General features: G+C 28.9%; 1 protein-coding gene across 3 annotated transcripts in view; it reads right to left on the bottom strand.

Annotated features, from left to right (window-relative positions):
- LOC127178255 (free fatty acid receptor 2) overlaps window positions 1–23,370 on the bottom strand; it is a 37,280-nt gene that overhangs the window by 7,197 nt on the left and 6,713 nt on the right. The window contains exons 1-2 of one of the 3 annotated variants that reach the window (XR_007829319.1): window positions 10,708–10,881; window positions 4,124–4,178 (exon numbers count right to left, since the gene is read on the bottom strand). The exons of 1 other annotated variant lie outside the window; for it this stretch is intronic. Coding sequence is in view for 1 of the 2 variants with exons in the window: in XM_051130992.1 (XP_050986949.1) it covers window positions 21,054–22,025 (972 nt within the window). In the remaining variant the exon portion in view is untranslated. Of the gene's footprint in view, window positions 1–4,123; window positions 4,179–10,707; window positions 10,882–20,380; window positions 22,086–23,370 lie in introns of those variants that run through there. One more of the 3 variants, XM_051130992.1, reaches the window with a different exon arrangement.

The following is a 23,370-nucleotide window of genomic DNA, read 5'->3' as shown; positions in this document are numbered from 1 at the left end:
CTGGGATCATTTAGGGCCATTTGAAGCTGCGTTTAAACTGCATTTTGGAAATTGAAATTTGGCGGCACAATTGAAGTCCACTATGTGAAGATAACTTCCTGAAATATTTTCCTCTAGAAATGTAATTTCTTATTGACTGAAGAAAGAAAGACATGAACATCTACGTTCATCAAGATCTTGGATGACAAGAGGGTGAGTTAATTATCTGTAAATTTTCGTTCTGGAAGTGAACTTCTTTAAGTTAAGTGTGTCTTTTTATCTTATAGTTGTGCCTCTTTTTTCTCTCAAAATTGTGAATTTATATCTCACACAATTCAAACTTGTTTTTGAACGGCAAGTTTATATTTTGCATTTCTGACTGTGGCATTTTTGTCATAATTGTGCACTTCTGAATTTATATCTTGCAGTTCTGAGAAAAAATGTCAAAACTGTGAAAAGCAAAAGAAATGTCACATTTTTATATTCCTTTTTATTTTTGTTTATTTTGGCAGTATCTGAAAGCTGGAAAATGCTCACAAGCGCTCAAAGTAGGAAGGCATCAAGGCACATAAAAATATTTTAATTAAATCACAAACTTAAATAAAACTCTGCCCGACAAGCCCTGCTTGTAAATGCATTTTCCGTCCGGTTCCCAAACACTTCCCTCATCTCTGTTTACAACCGGCTTACGTATAGTTGTCTGTGCATATTAAACCGAGATGGAAGGAAGTAGTTTAACGGTTTACCTTCAAATATTTGCTTGATTATCTCTATAGCTCCTTCAGGTTTGTTCTAGATCATTGCACAATATGTTATGGTGCTTTTGTTTGCAGTTTACTTCGACTGCTGCGTTACTTACATACAAAACTCAGTGACTGAACAGTAAAAATAATCCTGTTTTTCAAAAGCTGCTCATGTCTGCAGATGTAAAAGTGGATTTATTCCAGATTAGATGGCATATTATTTGTCGAAGTGTTAGTTAACAGTAAAAGTTAAGACTGTAAAGTTGCTTCACCCAGTTGATCACTAGATGGCAGTGACAAATCACTCTGCATGATGCTTTTAGTAGTTTTATGTATGTCATACAAAAAAGTAGTTTTCCATTGTATAGAACATCATTTATTTATTTAGAATAACAGAAGATGACTAGGTTGAGATATTTGTTCACCAACATTTTCCCTTTTAAATAAGTGGTTAGTGTTTATCTGGTTTATTTGGTATACCAACCTGACCAAGCTGGTCGGCAAGGTGGTTTACTAACCTGAGCAGCTGACAAGTTCCCATAGCCTCTCTTAAACCAGCCTGATAATGTGGAAACCGACCACTTTAGGCCGATTTAGGCCGCAGTCGCTTTCAGTATTGCATGCGTTTTTGTTTGTGTTGCATTAGCTTGTCTTACTTAAATAACTGAAATATGTACAGAGCTCTTAAAAAACTGAATGTCAGTGTCTATTGATACTGTGTATCTGGAGACGAAATATCAAGACAGTTTGCATGTAGAAGCAGACGGCAGAATGTTAGATAGTCCAGCTGTTAGTAGTCAGATAAACTGTATGAAAAGAATCTAAACTGAGAATATAAGCTTCTTATCGGTACTGTGTATCACTGATGTCGCAAGATTGTTCTCATTATGAATTCAGGAGAAATTCCAAGCCACTTCAGGCCAGAAACAAACATCCACACAAAGACGTGCTGATGTGAATGTTTGGTGTTCTTCAGAAACTTAGCTATAAACGTCAACAGTTTACTTAACTTTCTCAACAAGATTGCCCCATCATGAAAGAGAAAAAAAATGATCGCAGAGGACATTGTGTTGCGTCTTGCGCCATAGATGTTGTGTTTTGAAGACGGTGTATCTGTCAGTTTGCACGTGTCAGGTAGATGTCGTTGGGTTGTGTCGCATCTGGCTGTTTTTTAGTATTTTATGCATTATGAAGTGGCTAAAATATTTCAGCTTTTAAAAATACATCTTTAGAGCCCTTACAGAAAGGGTTTCGAGTCAAGGTAGCCAAAACACAATTTAAGGCCTAAATTTAAGATTTATGTATTTGAATTGCATATATTATTTATATGATTTTGGATGACACAGGTTAAGGGTAAAGTTATTAATTTAATGTGATGCATATTTTTCAGGTCAGATTCCTTCAATAAACTAAATGTAAATACACAATAACAAGGTTTATATATTTATTGTCAAGAAATTTGATTAAATATCATACTTTTTAACTAATTAAATGTTATTATTTTCACAATAAACAAATTTAAACAATTGGAATTAATGCATTTTGAAAATATGACTATTTGAATAAAATTAAATAGGTGCAAATAGTTAATAAAAATTATGCCTGTTTGTATTTAAACTAAATAAAAAACATTTAAAAAAACATTTTTGTTACTTAAAATAAAATAAATCTGACCTGAATTAAGATAAAATGTTTAAACATTATTTCAACTAGTTTAGCTGATGTAGTAAAACAACTTAAACTAAAACTGAAATAAAATTAATAAAAAAAAATGTAAACATAAAAAAAAAAAAACTTCAGGTTTTTTTTGTTTATTTGTTTATGTCTTGCAATTCTACATTTATTTCAAAATTTTAGTTCAAAATTTAAATCTCACAAGTGTTTTTTTCCCATTATGGAATAAAAAATATATCTCACAATTCCGTTTTTTTTTTTTTTTTTTACTACTACTAAATGACAAATGACAAAAACACACAACAAAATTATTTAAACTTTAGCCAAAATTAAAATGAAAAATTGTCAGAATAATAATAAAAGCTGTAATCGGTATCTAAATGATACTAAAACCCCGAAAATAGTTAATAATAATATTTTTTTATTTTATTTTATTTATTTTATTTTATTTTATTTTTTTTTTTTTTTTGAGTACAGAAATCTGTATGACAAATGACTGACAAATATGCATCACATTAATTTTATTAGTTTATGTTAAAACTGTGCAGTCCAAATGCATGCAAATTTTATATGCATTTCAAATATATAAATATATATTATTTCAAATAAATATTAAATTTAGGCCTATTTTTGAGTGCAAATTTGATGATGCATGACAATATATGATGCATGTAGTTAAATGATAGATAGATAGATAGATAGATAGATAGATAGATAGATAGATAGATAGATAGATAGATAGATAGATAGATAGATAGATAGATAGATAGATAGATAGATGTTGCTGTCCTGAGTTCATTGTAATTCCATCTGAGGGATTTGCGAGAAACAGATGGTTTTATGTCAATCTTTTGCACATGTTTGAGTAAGAATTCACTAATTATTAATGTGCATAATTAGGACTAATTAAGTTGTCAGAACGCCACACAGGCATTAAGAAGACATAACAGGGCCAGTTCCTCCAAAAGCAGCGGGTGATCGACCCACCGCGGCGCATTTCAATAAGCCCTTTATTCCGAGACTCGCCGAATGTCAACAACACATGCTGTTTTGGCGCAGAACTGACGTCAGCGGGTAAATACGCACGATGTCACTTTCGGCTGGTTTCTGAAGGACTTAGTGGCCTTTCCAGCCAAGTCGTCCCGATCCGAGCGTCCCGTCGCGCCCGCGTCCTCCAGACCTCCACCTCAGTAACTCTGTAATATAGCCGTTTGTTTGTGTGTTTGTTTGTTTGTGTGTGTGTGAGTGTGCGTGTATGTCTGTACATTCTCCGGCCTTCTTACGGCAGGCATGATGGGTCGTGATTTTGTTTCAGACAAATGGATTTTATCCCCCTTATAACTGTCTTTGAGAAATCAATGACGCAACTGAAGAACAGCGGAAAAATAACAGAACGTTGTCTTCCACAACGACGCATTCTGTGCTGTGGTGTAACGTTTCTTTGAACTCATTTGTTTTACAGTTCTCCCTGTCCTTTGTTTTTAGGTGTGTGTAAATTTTTTAATCCACAAAAAGGAGAAAAAAGTCAAGAATTTAAATGGAAGGAGAAAAATAAAAGCGAATTTTGTTTTTAACATAACACTGCTCTGCTGTGTTTTCACTTGTCTTTCTTTAACGTGTTGCTGTTTCAGGCTATTTTAAGATTTCTGTGGCTTCGTGTGAAGCTGCTGTAGTTTCCTCCAACACACAAGATGCACGTCTCAGAAAAAAAATCGGAATTTGCTTACCATCAACACTTTTATGACTTCCTTTCTTCTGTGAAAGACAAAGTATGTTTGGATACTGCAAAAATAAATGAATAAATAAATAAATATTAATTCATAAAAATTATTATTATTATTACTACTACTACTAATAAATAAAATAAAATAAATGAATAAATGAAATTGTTTTTTTAAAAAAAGAAAAATATATATATATAATTAATTATAATTAATTATATATATATCATAATCATTTAATCAGTTTAATGTGATGCATGTCAGTCATACATAAATGCAACAGGCCAGATTTCTGTAATAAACTGAATGTAAATATACAATAACCAGGTTTATGTATTTATTATCAATGAATTTAATTTGATTAAATATCATACATTTTATGAAAATGAAATGGAAAAAAAAACATTAAAAAAAACATTAAATAAAATAAATTTTACTTGAAATAATATAAAATGTTACAAATGTATATATGTATATATTTCAGCTAGTTTAACTTAAATTTAGTAAAATAACTTTTAATTTAGTAAAATAACTAAATAACTAAAACTGAAATTTTTTTTTTATAAAAAATGTAACTACATGGTAGTAACAAGAACTACTAAAATGACAAAAAAACACAACAAAATTATTTAAACTTTAAGCAAAATTAAAAAGAAATATTTTCAGAATATTAATAAAAGTTGTATCTAAATGATACTAAAACACCAAAAAAGATTATATATATATATATATATATATTATATTATATATATATATATATATATATATATATATATATATATATATATATATATATATATTTTTTTTTTCAGAAGTACAGATTCTGACCTGTTATGTTTATGTATGACATATGACTGACAAATATGCATCACGTTAAGTTTACTAGTTTATATATTATAACATCATGTCATAATTTATCACAATAATTTAACCAGTTTCAACTTCAGAAATTAAAAAACACACAATTAAACTTGGTTTTTCCAAGTCAGACTAATTTTTATTCATATTTGCTGAATGAAACACAATGCTTCTTACTCATTTTAGGCTGTTATTTCACAAAATAGTGTCTGTTTTGCTCAAGCACTTCACAGTTTCTTACAAAATATGTGCATTTTGTGGCATTTTTGCTTTCGACAGCTATTTGTGTGGTGAAGAAGTCTTGCAATATTGTTTAATCAGCCAAAAAACTCACACAAAGACACGATCGCCCTCTGCATCCGAGTCAGATTACAATGATTTGTTTAATGATCAACCCATTTTCACATGTATGACATTATTTTATGCCTAATTCTGACAGCGACAGAAGAAAATGCAAATGTTTTGTGCTACATCTATGGGTGTTTTACAGGTACATTCAAACAGATTTTGTGAAAAATGATTTGTAAACTTGTGTTCATTTAATAATTTTTACATGAAATGGGATATTTTTCCACTCTATTGCACATTGCAAGTTAAATTAATTTTTAATACTTTTTTTTTTTAAGTCATTAAAACATTTTACATTTGACTGCACTTCTAAGTGCGTTGAAGCATTTTATAGATATATTTGAACTCAACATCATAAAAATAAGTATTAAACCTGCAAATCAGCAGCATGCATGCATGCATTTATTTATTTATTTTTTCAAGTTGCAGAGATGTGCAATGCTTAAACATTTAAGGCAGCAACTTTCCCAAACTGGGGTTCGTGAGTTGATTAAATAATTAAATAAATTATATAATAATAATTGTATTAATTATAATTAATTGAATAATTATATATACATAATTCATAATAAATAATTGTAAAATAAAACCAGTAAAAAAAAAAAAAAAAACCACTTTATTTGAATTGTTAATAATAACCCAGATAATAATACATTTAATATCTACATGTAATTAACTGCACAAATTTAATTAAATTATTCACAAAGTAATTACCTAAAATTATTATATAAATACAAATTAATAATAACATTAATAATGAATGATATTAATAATAAAATCACTAATAAATAATTGAACAATAAATAATTAAAAAATAAAAGCAATCCTAATAAAACACTTTATTTGGATTGTTAATAATCCATATAATAATATATATAATTAATTAAGTAATTGGCTAATATTAATATATAAATACAAATTAATAAAAACATTAATAATGAATGATATTAATAATAAAATCACTAATAAATAATTAAACAATAAACAATTTAAAAACAAAACATTATTTGGATTGTTAATAATCCATACAATAATATATAATTCATTTAATATTCATATTTAATCCAATATTTATTTATTAAAATAATAAATTATAATGAATGAATAATATTAATAATACATAATTTTAAAATAAAAAATACATCCAAATAAAACACACAATTTATTACTTATATTTCTGTAATAATTATATTGTATACATACAGTAATTAAATTAATAATAATAATTAATGAATAATTGTAATAGTAAATAATTTTACAAATAAGAATAAAGCACATAAAACACTTTATTTGAATTGTTAATAATCCATATAATAATTAATTTAATTCAATAAATTACTTAAAAATAAAAGCAATCCTAATAAAACACTTTATTTGGATTGTTAATAATCCATACAATAATATATAATTTATTTAATATTCATATTTATTCCAATACTTGCATATAATTAAAATAATAAATAATAATGAATAAATAATATTAATAATAAATAATTTTAAAATAAAAAATACATTCAAATAAACACTCTATTTGGATTGTTAATAATCCACTTAATAATTAATTTATTACTTACATTTAATGTAATAATTATATTGTATACATATAGTAATTAAATTAATAATAATAATGAATAAATAATTGTAATAGTAAATAATTTTACAAATATCTACATTTAATTTAATAATTATTAAGTAATTAGTTAAAATAATATATAAATACAAATTAATAAAAACATTAATAATGAATGACATTAATAATAAAATCACTAATAAATAATTAAACAATAAATAATTTAAAAACAAAACTTTATTTGGATTGTTAATAATCCATACAATAATATATAATTCATTTAATATTCGTATTTAATTCAATACTTACATATAAGTAAAATAATAAATAATAATGAATAAATAATATTAATAATAAATAATTTAAAAATATGTAAAATATTTCACGTAATAATTATATTGTATACATATAGTAATTGCATTAATATTAATAATAATTAATAAATAATTGTAATAGTAAATAATTTTACAAACAAGAATAAACCACCTAAAACATTTAAATATAAGTTGAAGTTGGTAAAAATGTTTTATGATAAAAGTGAATCCAGACCTGTCACACTCCAACAAATGCTTTAAAACCACCTTAAAAGTAGTGTGCACTATATTTCAGGCCTTTTGATAGTCGTACGTTAGGTAGGAACAGACTGAGATTTTAAGGCATTATTCACAGATAAATCATCTTTTATGGTGCTTTCTGTCATTTCCGGAGCCCCGTCATCTTTCATTGTGTGCAAATGTCAGCGATTCTGCTAAACTTTGTCATTTTGTGTCTTTCTGCAGAAGAGAGAAAGTCAGACAGGTTTAAAACAAATGAGTAGTTTTATAGAGCTGTAGCGTTAAATGTGCTGTATGTCATTTACAAGCCATTAGCAGCAACAAAAAGACTGAAGTCAGAAGTTCATCAGTGTTTTAAAAGCATCACAGTGTTTTTATCCACTAGACATCAATATACCAATGACTAGTTATGATAAATTATTTTGACATTCAGTGATGACTGTAATGTAATGTTATTTCAATAGGTGATTCTTCGAAAGAGAAATTTCGAATAATTTTCACTGCCCATGTTGTTTTTTCCCCTTTCTTTTTTTATCTCTTCCTCAGAGTAGTGTTGTGGCTTTATTTGTACGTTTCACATCCTGTGATATCATCTGTATTTGTCTTGCAAGCCGCCGTTGGGAAAAGTTTTGCATGAGCATAAAATTATCCAATTATCTTCAAAAGCTTTCACCTTTTAATGCTCGCAACATTTTATTCAGAATATTTGGTCGAATGCATTTGATCAACTTTATTCAAATGCATGAGTAATTTAGATTTGGGTCAGCGGGGTAAAATAGCCAAATAAAAACACTGCTTTCAGTCAGACTCCATGGTTTAATATCCAGTTTAAAAGTCAACTTTTATATTGCAATTAACTTTTTGTACATTGCTTAGCACGGTCAGGGTCTCCAGGCCTGTGCTACATAATGAAATAAATGTTTTAAATCGCACACATATGATGTTGTTTGCACAGTGAGACAATTTGTCTTGTTTTTAATAACGGTAAATTCCTGAAAAGCCATTATGCCTCTCCAGCCTTGAGACGTATTTACGACCACACTTCATTTGTTGGAAGAAAATGATGCTGGCATTTTCTAGTTGCATTTCTTTGACTAAAACACCCGGGGAATGGCTCATTAGAGAAAACAGACCTGATTCTGTGACATTTTACCTGTTGTGTTGTTTGTGGTTTTCTGAGGTAGGAAGAATCAAGGCCAAACACCAGAATATGGCTGAACATGTGACTTGCGAAGAATTAAGATATTCCCATTAAACAAGGTAAATAAAAGGTTAAAATTAGGATAAAATGTTTATAAGCAAATACAGGGTTTCCCAAATTCGGGTTTGTGAGTTGATGAAATAATTAAATAAATTATATGATAATAAATGTATTATTTATAGTTATTTGAATAATTATATACACATAACAAGTGTACGGAATTAAAAGAATTAATGACAATAATTTAATATAATGTAATAATAAATAATTTAAAAATATGTTATTTGTAATAATTACATTTCTACATTTAATGTAATAATTATGTATTATGCACAAAGTAATAAGCTAAAATTAATATGTAAATAAAAATTAATAATAACATTAATAATGAATGATATGAATAATAACATCACCAATAAATAATTTTAAAATAAAAACATCTTAATAAAACACTTTATTTGATAATCCATATAATAATATATAATTCATTTAATATTTGTATTTAATTCAGTGCTTACATATAATTAAATTAATAAATTACATTTAAAAATAAATAAATAATAAATAATAAATAATTGTGAAATCAATAAACATCCAAATACGGTCTATTTGGATTGTTAATGATCAACATAATAATTAATTTATTACTTATATTTAATGTAATAATTATATACATTTAATAATTAAATTAATAATAAAAATTAATAAATAATTGTAATAGTAAATAAGTTTACAAATAAGAACAATCCACATAAAACATAAAAAATAATTTAATGTTTATATTTAAGGTTTATATTATATACTTAATAATAATAATAATGATATAAAAATAATTAAAAATATATTATTATAAAATAATGTATATTAACTATTAGTTATATTGTAAAGTATGAATTATTTTAACATTAAATCATTTTAAAGTAATAGCAATCCTAATAAAACACTTTATTTGGATTGTTAATAATCCATATAATAATTTAATATTTATATTTAAGGATTATTAATGAGTATTATTAATAATAATAATAATAATAATAATAATTATACAATAATCAATCAATTGTTTTAACAATAAATCATTTTAAAATAAAACCAAGCCTAATAAACCACTTTATTTGGATTGTTAATAATTCATATATAAATATAGAATTCATTTAATATTTATATTTAATTCAATAATTATAGACATATAATTAAAACTAATAATAACAAATAATAAATAAATAATATTAATAATAAATATTTTTAAATAAAAAACAATCACTATTTTAATTAATAAACACTTAATTAATTTAGTTAATAATCCACATAATAATTTATTATCTATATTTAATTTAATAATTATATTATATACATATTAGGGCTGGCAAACGATTAATTACAACTGATCGCATAAAAAAAATTTGAGTTTGCCTAATATATTTATGTGTACTGTGTTTAATTATTATGTATATATACACACAAATTAATGTATGTATTTAAGAGAAATATGTTATGTACAAAATATTTTTATTTCTATATAATATCAATTCTATAAAAATTATAATAAAAACATATACTTAATATACATAATAATTACACGCCGTAAACACACATATATTAGGCAAACTCAAACCTTTTTTTTGTATGCGATTAATCATGATTAATCGTTTGCCAGCCCTAATGCATATATTAATTAAAATGAACAATAATAATAATTAATACATAGTATTAATATCAAAGAGGTTCGACTGACAAAACTGTTTGTGAATCCCTGATCTAACACTTAACCAGTTCTTTTAAGACCACTTTGTTGGTTATAATGAGTTAAACACACTGTGTATGTGTTTGGTGTAGACACTGTGTTTTTCTTACCGTGTTTTTCCCAGCAGTCAGAATTAACAATATATTGATAGTTTACCATAAACAGGAAGGCTAAACCTCAAAGAGACCGCCATAAAAAACTCAAAGCCACTAATTTGCTTTTAGTTCTCTCTTTTGACAGAAACTTAAGATCAGGCCGGAATAAACCGGACTGACTCGAGAAGAGAAGTGAAACGACAGCTATAAAAACACTGACCTGAATGTTCCTGAATGGACGTGGTACTAGAAAATGATTTCTACATTCAACTAACTCAGCAAAACCACCAGCGCTTTCACAAGACTGAATTACGGTCAGGTCAGTGATGTGACTGTAATGTGTGTGCGCGCGTGTGTGTTTGACATTATGCAGCAGTAGGTGTGTGTCCTGTGTCATTTCCTTCATTTGTCATTTTCCACTGATCTCACTCTCTTCAAACAGGGAGGATCAGTATCAATTTACAGATTTTTTTTTATATTGTCAAAGCACCTCAATTAAAATGAGACTTTTGCAATATCCATTTCAGTAAGAATTCATTTCCATTTCTTTGATTCATTTCTTCAAAATCAGGTTAATTCATATTGTAGTATTACAGAAGAGCTCACAGCTTCAAACAAAAGCCGTGAGGTTTGCGCCTCAATATGTTCAGACATATCAGGTTCTCATGCTCACCAGTGCTGCAATTTTTTATTTAAAATTGTCAAAAATTGTGAAATAATATTACAATTTAAAATACCTTTTTTTCCTGTTGGAATATATTTTAAAATGTAATTTATTCCTGTGATCAAAGCTGAATTTTCAGCATCATTACTCCAGTCTTCAGTGTCACATGATTCTTCAGAAATCATTCTTATTGCTAATTTGTTTATTATTTATTATTATTATCAATATAGTGTTTTGCTATTTATTATTTATAATAAATATTATTTATAATAAATATTATTTATAATAAATATATTATTTATAATTGATTGAAGAATTATATAATAAATATTTATACAATTTATAATATTTTAATATAATTTATATAATTTAATAATAAATAATGTAAAAATACCAACAATATAAATAAAACATTTTATTTGAATTGTTAATAATCCATAAAATTAATATATATATATTTAATAATTATATATTATACACATAATAACTATACCAAATTAATATATAAATAATAATACATTTAGTAATGAATGATATTAATAATAAAATTAATAATAAATAATTGTAACAATTTACATTAACATTTTCTGTTTATTTAATTTTCTAACTGCTTATTTGCTGCTTAAGAAACATTTCTTATTATTATCATCAATATCCAAAAGAGTTTTGCTGCTTAAATAAATTTAAAATAGTCAAAAATGTGAAATATTATTACAATTTAAAACAACTGTTTTCTATGTGAATATATCGTAAATATAATATATAAGTAGTTTTGCTATGTATATTTATTATTCATATTTGATTGAATAATTATATACACATAAGTATTTAAAATTATAATAATGAATAATAGTAATTTAATATAATTTAATAATTTCTAAATAAAAACAATAGAAATAAACCACTTTATTTGAATTGTTAATAATCCATATAATAATTATTTTATATCTATATTTAATGTAATAATTATATATTATGCACACAATAATTAGATAAAAATGAATATTTAAATAAAAAATAATACATTTAATAATTAATTATATTAATAACAAAATGTATAATAAACAATAATAAATCATTTTATACATTTTCTGTTTCTGTTTATTTAACATTCTGCTGCTCAAGGAGCATTTCTTATCATTATCAATATCCAAAAGTTTTGCTGGTTAAATAGTCAAAATTTCTGAAATATTATTACAATTTAAAATAACTGTTTTCTGTGTGAATATATTGTAAAATGTAATTTATTCCTGTGAATTTTCAGCATCATTACTCCAGTCTTTAGTGTCACATGATCTTTTGATGATTTTGTAACATTATAAATATCTTTACTGTCATTTTTGATCAATTTAATACATGCAAAATCGTAGTGATCCCAGACTTTTGAATGATGTGAACAAAAGTTTGATTATAATTCTGCATTTAATGTCAGAATGATTTTCATGTGAACTTCTCTCACTTAAACAATGGTGTAATTATGGGATTTGTCTTTAAACTTGCTAGGGGGGGTCTTTTAATTAGAAAACCATGGCAAATTGGTACAGACAGTAAAGGTCGAATTTTCTTTTGTGCACGATTTGTACGTTTCCCGTCATTCTCTGTGGCTGCAGGAAAATGATAAAATACCCAGATGAAGCATCAATTACAATCCTAATGCACATCCTTTGCTCTTCATTATATCATACTGGTGCTAAAAGCTTCCTGCGTTTGTCGAAAAGTGAAAGAAATTGCCCAATGCATCCATTTTATTCCAAACACACTGTAATTATGATTTCCCGAGGTCCCTGGAGACTCGAAGGCAGCGTGATTGTGAGAGAAAATCTGCAAAATCGATTTAAATGTGGTACAATGCATCCAAGAGTACTGCTATATTTGAAAGCATCATCAAATTAGCCAACATATTTAATCAGCAGTTACATAAGCAGTGGAGGATGCTCAACTCATAATGTGTCTGTATTTATCCAGAGCCCATTTTCTCCTACAGGTTTGCACTAATCCAAACACAGCTGAGAGGAGTCTGCTGTGTGTCATCCAGTGACAAAAGAGACTCCGACGGACGTCTCATTGCTTACCGAGGTCTGTCAGTGGATTTAATGGCAATTCCCAGATCCACACAGAAACAGTTTGACCCACTCTAAAAAATGCTGGGTTATTTTTTTTAGCCCAAATGCTGGGTTCAGCCCGTTGGGTCATTTTATTGGGTTATTTTTAATATTTTTTACCCAGGTGCTGGGTTATTTTTAATCCAAATGATGGGTTCAAGTTGTTGTTGGGTAATTTTATTGGGGTTATTTTTAATATTTTTACCCATGTGCTGGGTTATTTTCAACCCAAATGATGGGTTCAAGTTGTTGTTTGGTCATTTTATTGGGGTTATTTTTTAATGTTTTTACACAAGTGCTGGGTTATTTTTTTTAACCCAAATGCTGGGTTCAAGTTGTTGGGTAATTTTATTGGGTTGTTTTTAATTTTTTACACAGGCGCTGGGTTATTTTTTAGCCCAAATGCTGGGTTCAGCCCATTGGATCATTTTGTTGGGTTATTTTTTTACAATATTTTTTACCCAGGTGCTGGGTTATTTTTAACCCAAATGCTGGGTTCGACTTGCTGGGTCATTTTTTGTGGGTTATTTTTAATATTTTTACCCATGTGCTGGGTTATTTTCAACCCAAATGCTGGGTTCAAGTTGTTGGGTAATTTTATTGGGTTGTTTTTAATTTTTTACACAGGCGCTGGGTTATTTTTTAGCCCAAATGCTGGGTTCAGCCCGTTGGGTCATTTTATTGGGTTATTTTTAATATTTTTACCCAGGTGCTGGGTTATTTTTAATCCAAATGCTGGGTTCAAGTTGTTGTTGGGTAATTTTATTGGGGTTATTTTTAATATTTTTACCCATGTGCTGGGTTATTTTCAACCCAAATGATGGGTTCAAGTTGTTGTTTGGTCATTTTATTGGGGTTATTTTTTAATGTTTTTACACAAGTGCTGGGTTATTTTTTTAGCCCAAATGCTGTGTTTAACTTGGGTCATTTTTATGGGGGTTATTTTTAATATTTTTACCTAGGCGCTGGGTAGTTTTTAACCCAAATGCTGGGTTCAAGTTGTTGGGTAATTTTATTGGGTTGTTTTTAATTTTTTACACAGGCGCTGGGTTATTTTTTAGCCCAAATGCTGGGTTCAGCCCATTGGATCATTTTGTTGGGTTATTTTTTTACAATATTTTTTACCCAGCTGCTGGGTTATTTTTCTTTTTAACCCAAATGCAAGGTCCAACTTGTTGGGTCATTTTATTAGGTTATGTTTAATAAAATTAATTAAAATAAAATTTTATTGGGTTATTTATAATGTTTTTACCCAAGCGCTGGGTTATTTTTTAACCCTAATGCTGGGTTCCTGTCGTTGTGTCATTTTATTGGGTTATTTTTAATTTTTTTTTACACAAGCCCTGGGTTATTTTTTAGCCCAAATGCTGGGTTCAGCCCGTTGGGTCATTTTACTGGGTTATTTGTAATATTTATACCCAGGTCCTTGGTTTTTTCTTAACCCAAATGCTAGGTCCAACTTGTTGGGTCATTTTATAGGGTTATTTAAAATTGTCTTTTTTTTTCTTTTTTTTTTTTTTTTTTTTTTTACCCAGGTGCTGGGTAGCTTTTCTATGACTAAGTTGCTGGGTAATTTTTAATGGGTTATTTTTTTCTACCCAACCACTGGGTTGAGTATGTCTCTAACGAAACAACCCAGCTGTTGAGTTGCGGTCAGAACATGGACTTTACGAGTCCTCTACATGAGAGAGTGGTTCTCAGTGCCGCCAATTTGCACCTCTTCAGCGAAATAAAGGTTTGTATACATTTTATTTCATTTATAAAGTCTTCACTGTGCTGTAAATAGTATTATTTTATGCAACGCAATATAAGGATGAGATGTCAGTCAGCTGCATCAGCAGCGGTTGTTTTGCAGGATGGAAACGCCTTTTGCCTTGCATAAAATAAATGGATTTTATTCATTACTGTACTGAGTTCAGTCTTAAAATATGTTCACTAATATCAGTACTGTTTGTTCATGGGCAGTTTTTGGAGTTAGTCATGGCGTCTTTCAGCTACGAGTGAAACATGATGCCCCGGGCTAAAGTTCGCAGTTAAGCCCTTCACCAGCTCAGATTTCAGTGACAAACTGGCATTAAAATTAGTGCTATTTCAGTAAAAAGCAGAGAACGATTGAATACACTAAAATTACAATTCTACTTTTGAATGTTGAATTTTTTTTATGCTAAAATGCTTGTCAAACGAGTTTAAATGTATGTAATATGCTGTATTCACCCAAACAAATTCAATTTGTCTTGTATTTTGTCCATGTGTTCTTGCTTAATAATACATGTTCATCTTTTGATTATTTCTGTGTGTGTTTTTATAAGTTTCAGTTATATAATAATTACCAGCAGTATAATAATTTTTAAACAATAGTTGACTTAAAATAACCCAGCATTTAACGCAACCAGCTGGGTCAAAATAACCCAGCATGTGTTCTGTCCAATATTTAGCCAGCGCTGGTTTGCATTTTTTAGAGTGTAATAACACAACTGCATGTCGCCGCCACTGTCACAGGAAATGTGTTTAAAGCAACAGTGCACCCTAAAAAAAAAAATTGCTGATAATGTACTAACGCTGAGGCCATCTGAGATGCAAATGAGTTTGTTTTTTCTTTAGATTTAGAGAAATGTAGCATTACATCACTTGCTCACCAGTGTGAATTGCTCTGTAGTGAATGGGTGCTGTCAGAAAGAGTCCAAACAGCTGATAAAAACATCACAATAATCCACAAGTAATAAACACCACTCCAGTCCATGAATTAACATCCTGAGAAGCCAAACATCGAGTGTTTCTAAGAAACAAATCTATCATTAAGACGTTTTTAACTTCAAACCATCACTTCTGGCTGAAATATGAGTCTGTAGTCCAAAATAACACTTCCTTCAGTGGAAAAGTCCATCTCTTGTTGTTCTCTCACATCAAAGTTTAAAACTGTTTTGGCTTGTAAACAGTGCTAGATCTGTGCAGATTTCTCTCCTGATTCAGATCAGACATTATTGTGGATTATGTATTTTAGTTTCAAATATCTTAATGATGGATTTGTTTCTTACAAACATGCGTCTTTTGACTTTACAAGATGTTAATTGATGGACTGGAGTGGTGTGGATTACTTGTGGATTATTGTGATGTTATGACATCAGCTGTTTGGACTCTCATTCTGACGGCACCCATTCACTCCATTGGTGAGCAAGTGATGCAATGCTACATTTCTCTAAATCTGATGAAGAAACAAACTCATCTACATCTCAGATGGCTTCAGGGTGACTACATTATCAGCAAAATGGTCAATTTTGGCTGAACCGTTACTTTAAGAAGTTTAATTTACATGCACTAGGGTGGATGAGCAACGAATTACGTCACATTTCACAGTATTTTATTCGAGTTATTTCTGGTCTAACCTGAGATGACTCATAGAAACTCATTGTTCCACAGGCACATGGATATTAAGTCACCTTTTACTATAATTCATCTCTTGAGCTCCTGAGAGACATTCACACACTCAAACCTTGGGTTTTTTTAGAAGCAAAGCCCCATGAGGAGACTGGATGCTTGAATATGCTCAAAATTGGAGTCATTTCCAGGGCTGAGGGTATTTATTACTGCAGGTGGGCAGGTAATGGTGGAGATGGTAGTTGTGAGAAAATGGAAATCGTTTATTTGATGTATAGCAGTTCGATCCTGAAATAAAGTTGACAGCATTATGAATCTTGCACAATGTGGAAACGTTAAAGAATATTAGATGTCTTCAACAGAACTGGTGTAAATGAGATCCAAGATAAGTTTGGTTAAATCAGACGCTCGTATACGGAAAACATTTGATGTGTCTGTGAAATGAGACTTTTTATAACTTCACGGTTTACACACCCGTGCGTTAATGTTCTGGAACCCAATTCACAGAATCTTGTTTTAGGAAAGTTTTTATAAACTTCTTGGGCAGTCATCATTGATTTTGTAAGAATTTCTTTCGTAAGAATGAAGCAACAGCCATCGATATCTGATTGTTTATTATCATACTCTTGAGGTTGCGTTATCTGAACTGTATGCTGGTAAATCGTAAGTATTTGTCCGTTTATGAACTTTTTTTAATCAACAGCCACCTGTGAATCATTAATTTATTATAAAGTGTGTGAGTTTCTTATTTTGAGATATCAGAATTTAGAAAATAGAATTAAAATCTTGTAGTAGTAATATATGTAGTAATTAGTATTTATTATTTTAAGCAACCCAATAAATGCTTGAAATATTTTAGTTGGAGGTCATCCTAAGTTTACTAAAGGTTTTTTATTAAGAATGTCCTGTGAATTCTTCTTGGAGTAAAATTCAATTCAGTTCAATTAAAAATAACCTTGTGTGAATTCAGTTCCTGGTTTATAATAATAATAATTTATTATTAATATTATTATTATTAAGAATGTCCTGTGAATCCTTCCTAAAGTAAAGTAAAGTAAGATAACAGATTTTTAGGAATTTTTAGTTTTGTAACTCTATTTCTTTGTGTATTGTAAAATAATAATAATAAATGTAAAAAATAATTAACAATAATAATAATAATTTTATTAAGAATGTTCTGTGAAATTAAAGTAGAGTAAAGTAAAATAAAAGTTTTATTGGGATTTGATAAGAATTGTATTAAGAAAGCTCAGTTAATTGAATTCCTGGTGATATAATAATAATAATAATAATAATAATAATAATAATTTTATTAAGAATGTCTTGTGAATCCTTCCTGGAGTATAAAATAAAATAAAATAAATGGGGTTTGATAAAAAAAATTGTATTAAGAAAGTTCTGTAAATTAAATTCCTGGTGATATAATAAAAATAATAATAATAATATATATATTATGAATATCCTGAGAATTCTTAAAATAAATAAGAAATCCTTAAAAAATAATAATAATAAATGGATTTTAGAATTGTATTAAGAATGTTTTGTTAATCCAGTTTCTTGTCTATTGTAAAATTAAAAATTAGGATTTGTTTATAAATTATATTAACAATTATATTCTAAATTATAATAATTTTTTAAATAAGAATTTTGTTAGGATTTTTTTGTGTGTGTGTGAATCCAGTTCTTTGGGTATTGTGAAATTAAAAATTTGTGTGTACATATATATATATATATATTTTTCAAGGATGCAAACTAATAGTATATTCCACTTTGATCACAATTTATGTCCGTCCTAATGTAATAAGTGCTATATATTTTACAGACAGAAAACACACACAAGTCCACACATTGCTCTGTACATCTGTTCATGGAGACAAACATATTCTGAACGAGTTGGCCCAAATAAGCTCTAATGTGGGCCAGAATTTATGCTGGCAGTCAAACATTTGGCTATTGTGAAACTATAGCTGAACTGAAAAACGAGGAAATACACCAGATCACTTCTGTGTATGCAGTGAGTCAAACATCCTTCTACCTCGCTCTTTATTATTACAGAATTTGCCTCTGAGCTGGAGCAATAACTGTTTATATCAACATGTTTCCTGAATGATGCTCTATAAGGAACTAAGCCAAACATTCAAGTGTTTTCTCATCTCCACACGTGCTGCTGGAACTGTATGTAAACTCCCGCCCGGCTCGCTAGTCAAAGACAATAACGCTTTGCAAATATTTGTCGTGTTTATAACAGAGACACAAGATTAGTTGTTAATAGTTATTATGGACTGAGAGGAAATATGCCATAAACATTTTATGACATACCCAGAAGGAAGAAAGACAGCAGATGATTCAAAACGTCGGCTCAGTCTTGCTGTAATATTATAATACAATTGTTTTATTAATTGACACTTTGTACAGTTTCTTTGGAACAATATGTACAATAATAATGCATTTACATTTTTATTTACATATAAATAATGCATGTGAAGGTTGAGTTTGTGCTACTAGTGGTGCCAAACAGAACTGCCAAAATAAGGACGTTTTTTAAACACACAGCTTATAACACAGGGATACAATGTCCTGAAAGTGCCAAAAAGTCAGTCTTTATCTATAGTTGTTATTTTAGTAATTTTATTGTTAAAATTGTTAAAACACTTAGGATGCAATGATTTCAATATTTTTTTTCTAGCCAAAACATATTTTAAATATAGGCTGTAAAAAGTGAAGTTCAGTTAAATAGATTTTTGGTGTATGAAGGTTCAAATAGATGGAATAGCCTACTGAAAAAAAAAAATGATTAAAATAATACACATAAAAATGTCATGTTTTATGATTAAATCATTAATAATTTGGTTAATTTAGTTTTTTTTTTTTTTTTTTTTTTTTTTTTTTTTTTTTAGTAGGCTATTCTATCTATTTGAACCTTCATACACCAAAAATATTTTTAAATAAACTTTATCTATAACTTTTAAAAAATATTTTACATTTTTATCTATAAATTGTTCTTTAAAAAAAAAAAAATTGTACTTTTGTACTTTGTACTTTTGTAATGTTTTAAATGTTTTATTTTTTTTATTTTTTTTCTGGCCAAAAAATATTTTAAATATATCCTTAATATATGCAGTACAAACTGCGTAGGAAAAAAAAAAGTTTATTTAAAAAAGAAATTAAGAAAAAAATAAATTAATTAATTATTAAATTTAAAAAAACACGCATTTCATGTTTTATGATAAAATTATTTAATAATTTGGTTATTATTGTATTTAGAACTTATTTCTTTTTTTTATTTATTAATTTGATTTTGTTAAATATACTTATATTAAAATAAAAATCAAAAATTATAAGTGCAATATTGTAATTTTCAAGGTAATTTTTAAATTTAAATAAAATATAAATTTTAATGTTTTTAATATATATATATATTCCATCTATTTGAACCTTCTGGCCAAAAAATATTTTAAATCCTAAATACAGGCAGTAAACAGTAAAGCTCAGTTAAATATATTTTTGGTGCAAGCTTTTAATGTTTTTATGATTAAATTATTTAATAATTTGCTTATTATTGTATTTATTAATGTTTGATTTTTATATACTTATTAAATAAAAAAAATGAAATGAAATGAAATTAAAATTAAATTAAAATAATAAATTATATTATTTTATAAGTGCATTTATAAGTGCAATTTTTTCTGAGTATGTGAATAAATTTTTCTTGAATTAAAAAAATATATATATATATACTTTTTTGGGCACTTTTTCTGTATATTTTGAAATGTATTTATTTATTTATTTTGGCACTTAAGGGAAATCAGTCTATTAATTCCCGTTCTTATTTGAACATCAATAGTATTTTAACATCAAAACAACCACACACTTCTGGAATAAGTATACAGTCTTCATTTTCAGCATTTCTTTCACTATTAACGTCTGCAGTGCGAGATTTGACACTTCCTGGACGCTTAAAATGAAGAAGTTCCTATCATGCACCCTTCATCAAACACGTACACAAACCATCATAAAAACCACGCTGTCAGTTCCCAGATACGCATCGGCCTTTAAAAGTAAAAACCTTTCACATATTTACGTGACGTGCTTGAGAGCGGCGCATCTGTTGACCTTCATGCGGCCGGCGACTGTGGCTCGTTTATCCCGCCGATCAACGTCCTCATACTTATATTGAATAAAGTGAATGATGGCAAGTTTGTTGTAAAGATGAGCTCACACTAAACAAAAGGAAGTTTATCTTTTGTTTGCCGACTCTTAATTCGCTTTATGTACACACGGTTTGGCTACAGTGTTTTTCTTTCCCTGCTAAGATAAAACGCTGTCCATGTGAGTTGTATTGTTTTGGCATTTCTCGTCGCCTTACAAGGAAGTGGAGTAATGTTTACCATGCCGCATTTGTGTACAAACATAATTGCACGCTGGTCAAAGTGCGTTTGCAGCCTCCTGTGGTTTGGGCAGACTGTTTTTCTCATTTTCAGGAGGTTCCTTCTTAGAGCTCCATAAGATTTGAGGGCACCAACATCTACCCCAAATGCCCCTCACCATCGCCCCGATTGTGTTTCTAACAGCCGCAGAGGTGAAGTAAAAAATAACCGGGTCCAAACAAGCATTGAACGTGCTGAGAAGAAGAGCTTTGTCTCTCCAATCCGGGCTTGACTTGGTTATGAAACCGACCACGTGGGAGACATTGTAGGGTCCGAAACAGAGCACAAACACCAACAACGTCCCCAAAGCCAATCCAATCGCCCTCAGTTTTCTCCTCCGGCCAATGTTTGGCAACCTCGAAAGGATGCGGATGAAGTTTATGTAACAGAAGCTGCAAATAAGCAAGGGAACGCAGAAGAGGACAATGCATAACTCCAAACGCACAGGCAAGAGAATCTCAAGTTGAGCGTCGGTGAATGCCTCATAGCAGACGTTCCTGGACGGCGAGACCGTCCCAGATGGGTTATAGTAGGGTACGATGTAGACGATGCTTAGATGAAGAATGGAAAACACCCATATGAATATACTGGCGAACACAGCATAGATGGGTCTTCTCCACAAGGAGTGCTGGATTGGAAACGCCACGCCGAGATAGCGCTCCACGCTCACCGCGGTCAAAAAGAAGGTGCTGTTATAGATAGTCATGTAGAAGATAAAACCAGACAGCGGACAGAGAAAGTAGTGGATGTTCCATATCATATTATTGGCCACTTCTTGCATCTTAAAGGGGAGGAAGATGAGGAAGAGCAAGTCTGAGATGGTCAGGTTGAGCAGGAGGATGTCGATGGGTGCCGGCTTTCTCCAGACCTTGCGGCTGAGCGTGTAGAAGGCCAGGATGTTGCCGGGGAAGCCGGTGATGAAGGTGACGATGTAGACGGTGAGACACAGGTAGTAATCACAGTCTTGCATGGTTGCTGCGTTCCATACAGTCCAAATGGGGGCCTCGGTAGAACTGGGTGTTTGGCTGGCCTGGAAAATTGATGCAGTGTTAAAATCATGAACAAACATCAGTGGTATAGATTTGAGTTTCCAGTCCTGCTCCAGTTTGGTCTTAAAACACACTTGCCTGGAAGTTTCTAACAGGTTAACATTTTTACTTAAATGACTTCTCTCATCAGGCTCTTTGATAACCGGATAGTTTTCACTTTAGATGACGAATCATATCTTCAGTTATGCTTTCTAAAAACTGTTTGCTCTCATTTACACCAATACCAACAATTGGCTAAATTCCTTAAATACTTTCTCCCGAGTGTGCCCATGCATCAGATGATTCACCAGCTGCATCTGATCTTATTTTCATTAATGCTTCTTGAGAAACACTTACTCTTGCTTGATATTCATAGAACAAAATGGCCAATATTTAAAATTTCTTAATGGAACAAAATTGACCAAAGCAGAACAAAACCAATTAATATTTAAATCTCCTAATGGAACAAAAACAATTAAAACTGACCGATACTCAGTCTCAAAATAGAACAAAACCGACCAATATTTAAATTTCAAAAAATAGAACAAAATTGACCAATATTTGAATATTAAAATAGAACAAAACCGGCGAACATTTAAATCTCAAAATAGAACAAAACCGACCAACATTTAAATCTTACAGTAGAAAAAAACCGACCAATATTTAAATAAAAAAAAAAAAAAATTGACCAATATTTAAAGCATAAAATAAAACAAAACCGACCAATATTTAAATCTCAAAATAGAACAAAACTGACTAAAATTTAAGTCTCAAAATAGAACAAAACCGGCGAACATTTAAATCTCAAAATAGAACAAAACCGACCAATATTTAAATATCAAAATAGAACAAAATTGACCAATATTTAAATCTTCAAATAGAACAAAACGGGCAAACATTTCAATCTCAAAACAGAATAAAATTGACCAAAATTTAAATCTTAAAATAGAACAAAACCGACCAATATTTAAATATCAAAATAGAAAAAAATTGACCAATATTTAAATCTTAAAACAGAACAAAACCGACCAATATTTACATTTTAAAAAATGGAATATTTAAATCTCAAAACAGAACAAAACTGACTAAAATTTAAATTTAAATTAAAATAGAACAAAATTACCAATATTTAAATATAATTTTAAATTTAAAAATGGCCAATATTTAAATCTAAAAAAAATAGAACAAAATAGAACAAAACTGACTAACATTTAAATCTCAAAAAAAAAAAAAAAAAAAAAAAAAAAAAAAAATTACCAATATTTAAATCTCTTAATGGAACAAATC

The sequence above is a fragment of the Labeo rohita genome, chromosome 16, assembly GCF_022985175.1.
Source record: "Labeo rohita strain BAU-BD-2019 chromosome 16, IGBB_LRoh.1.0, whole genome shotgun sequence".
NCBI classification, from domain to species: Eukaryota; Metazoa; Chordata; class Actinopteri; order Cypriniformes; family Cyprinidae; genus Labeo; species Labeo rohita.
The sequence above is the reverse complement of the archived record's forward strand: the minus strand, read 5'-3'. Positions and strand labels throughout refer to the sequence as shown.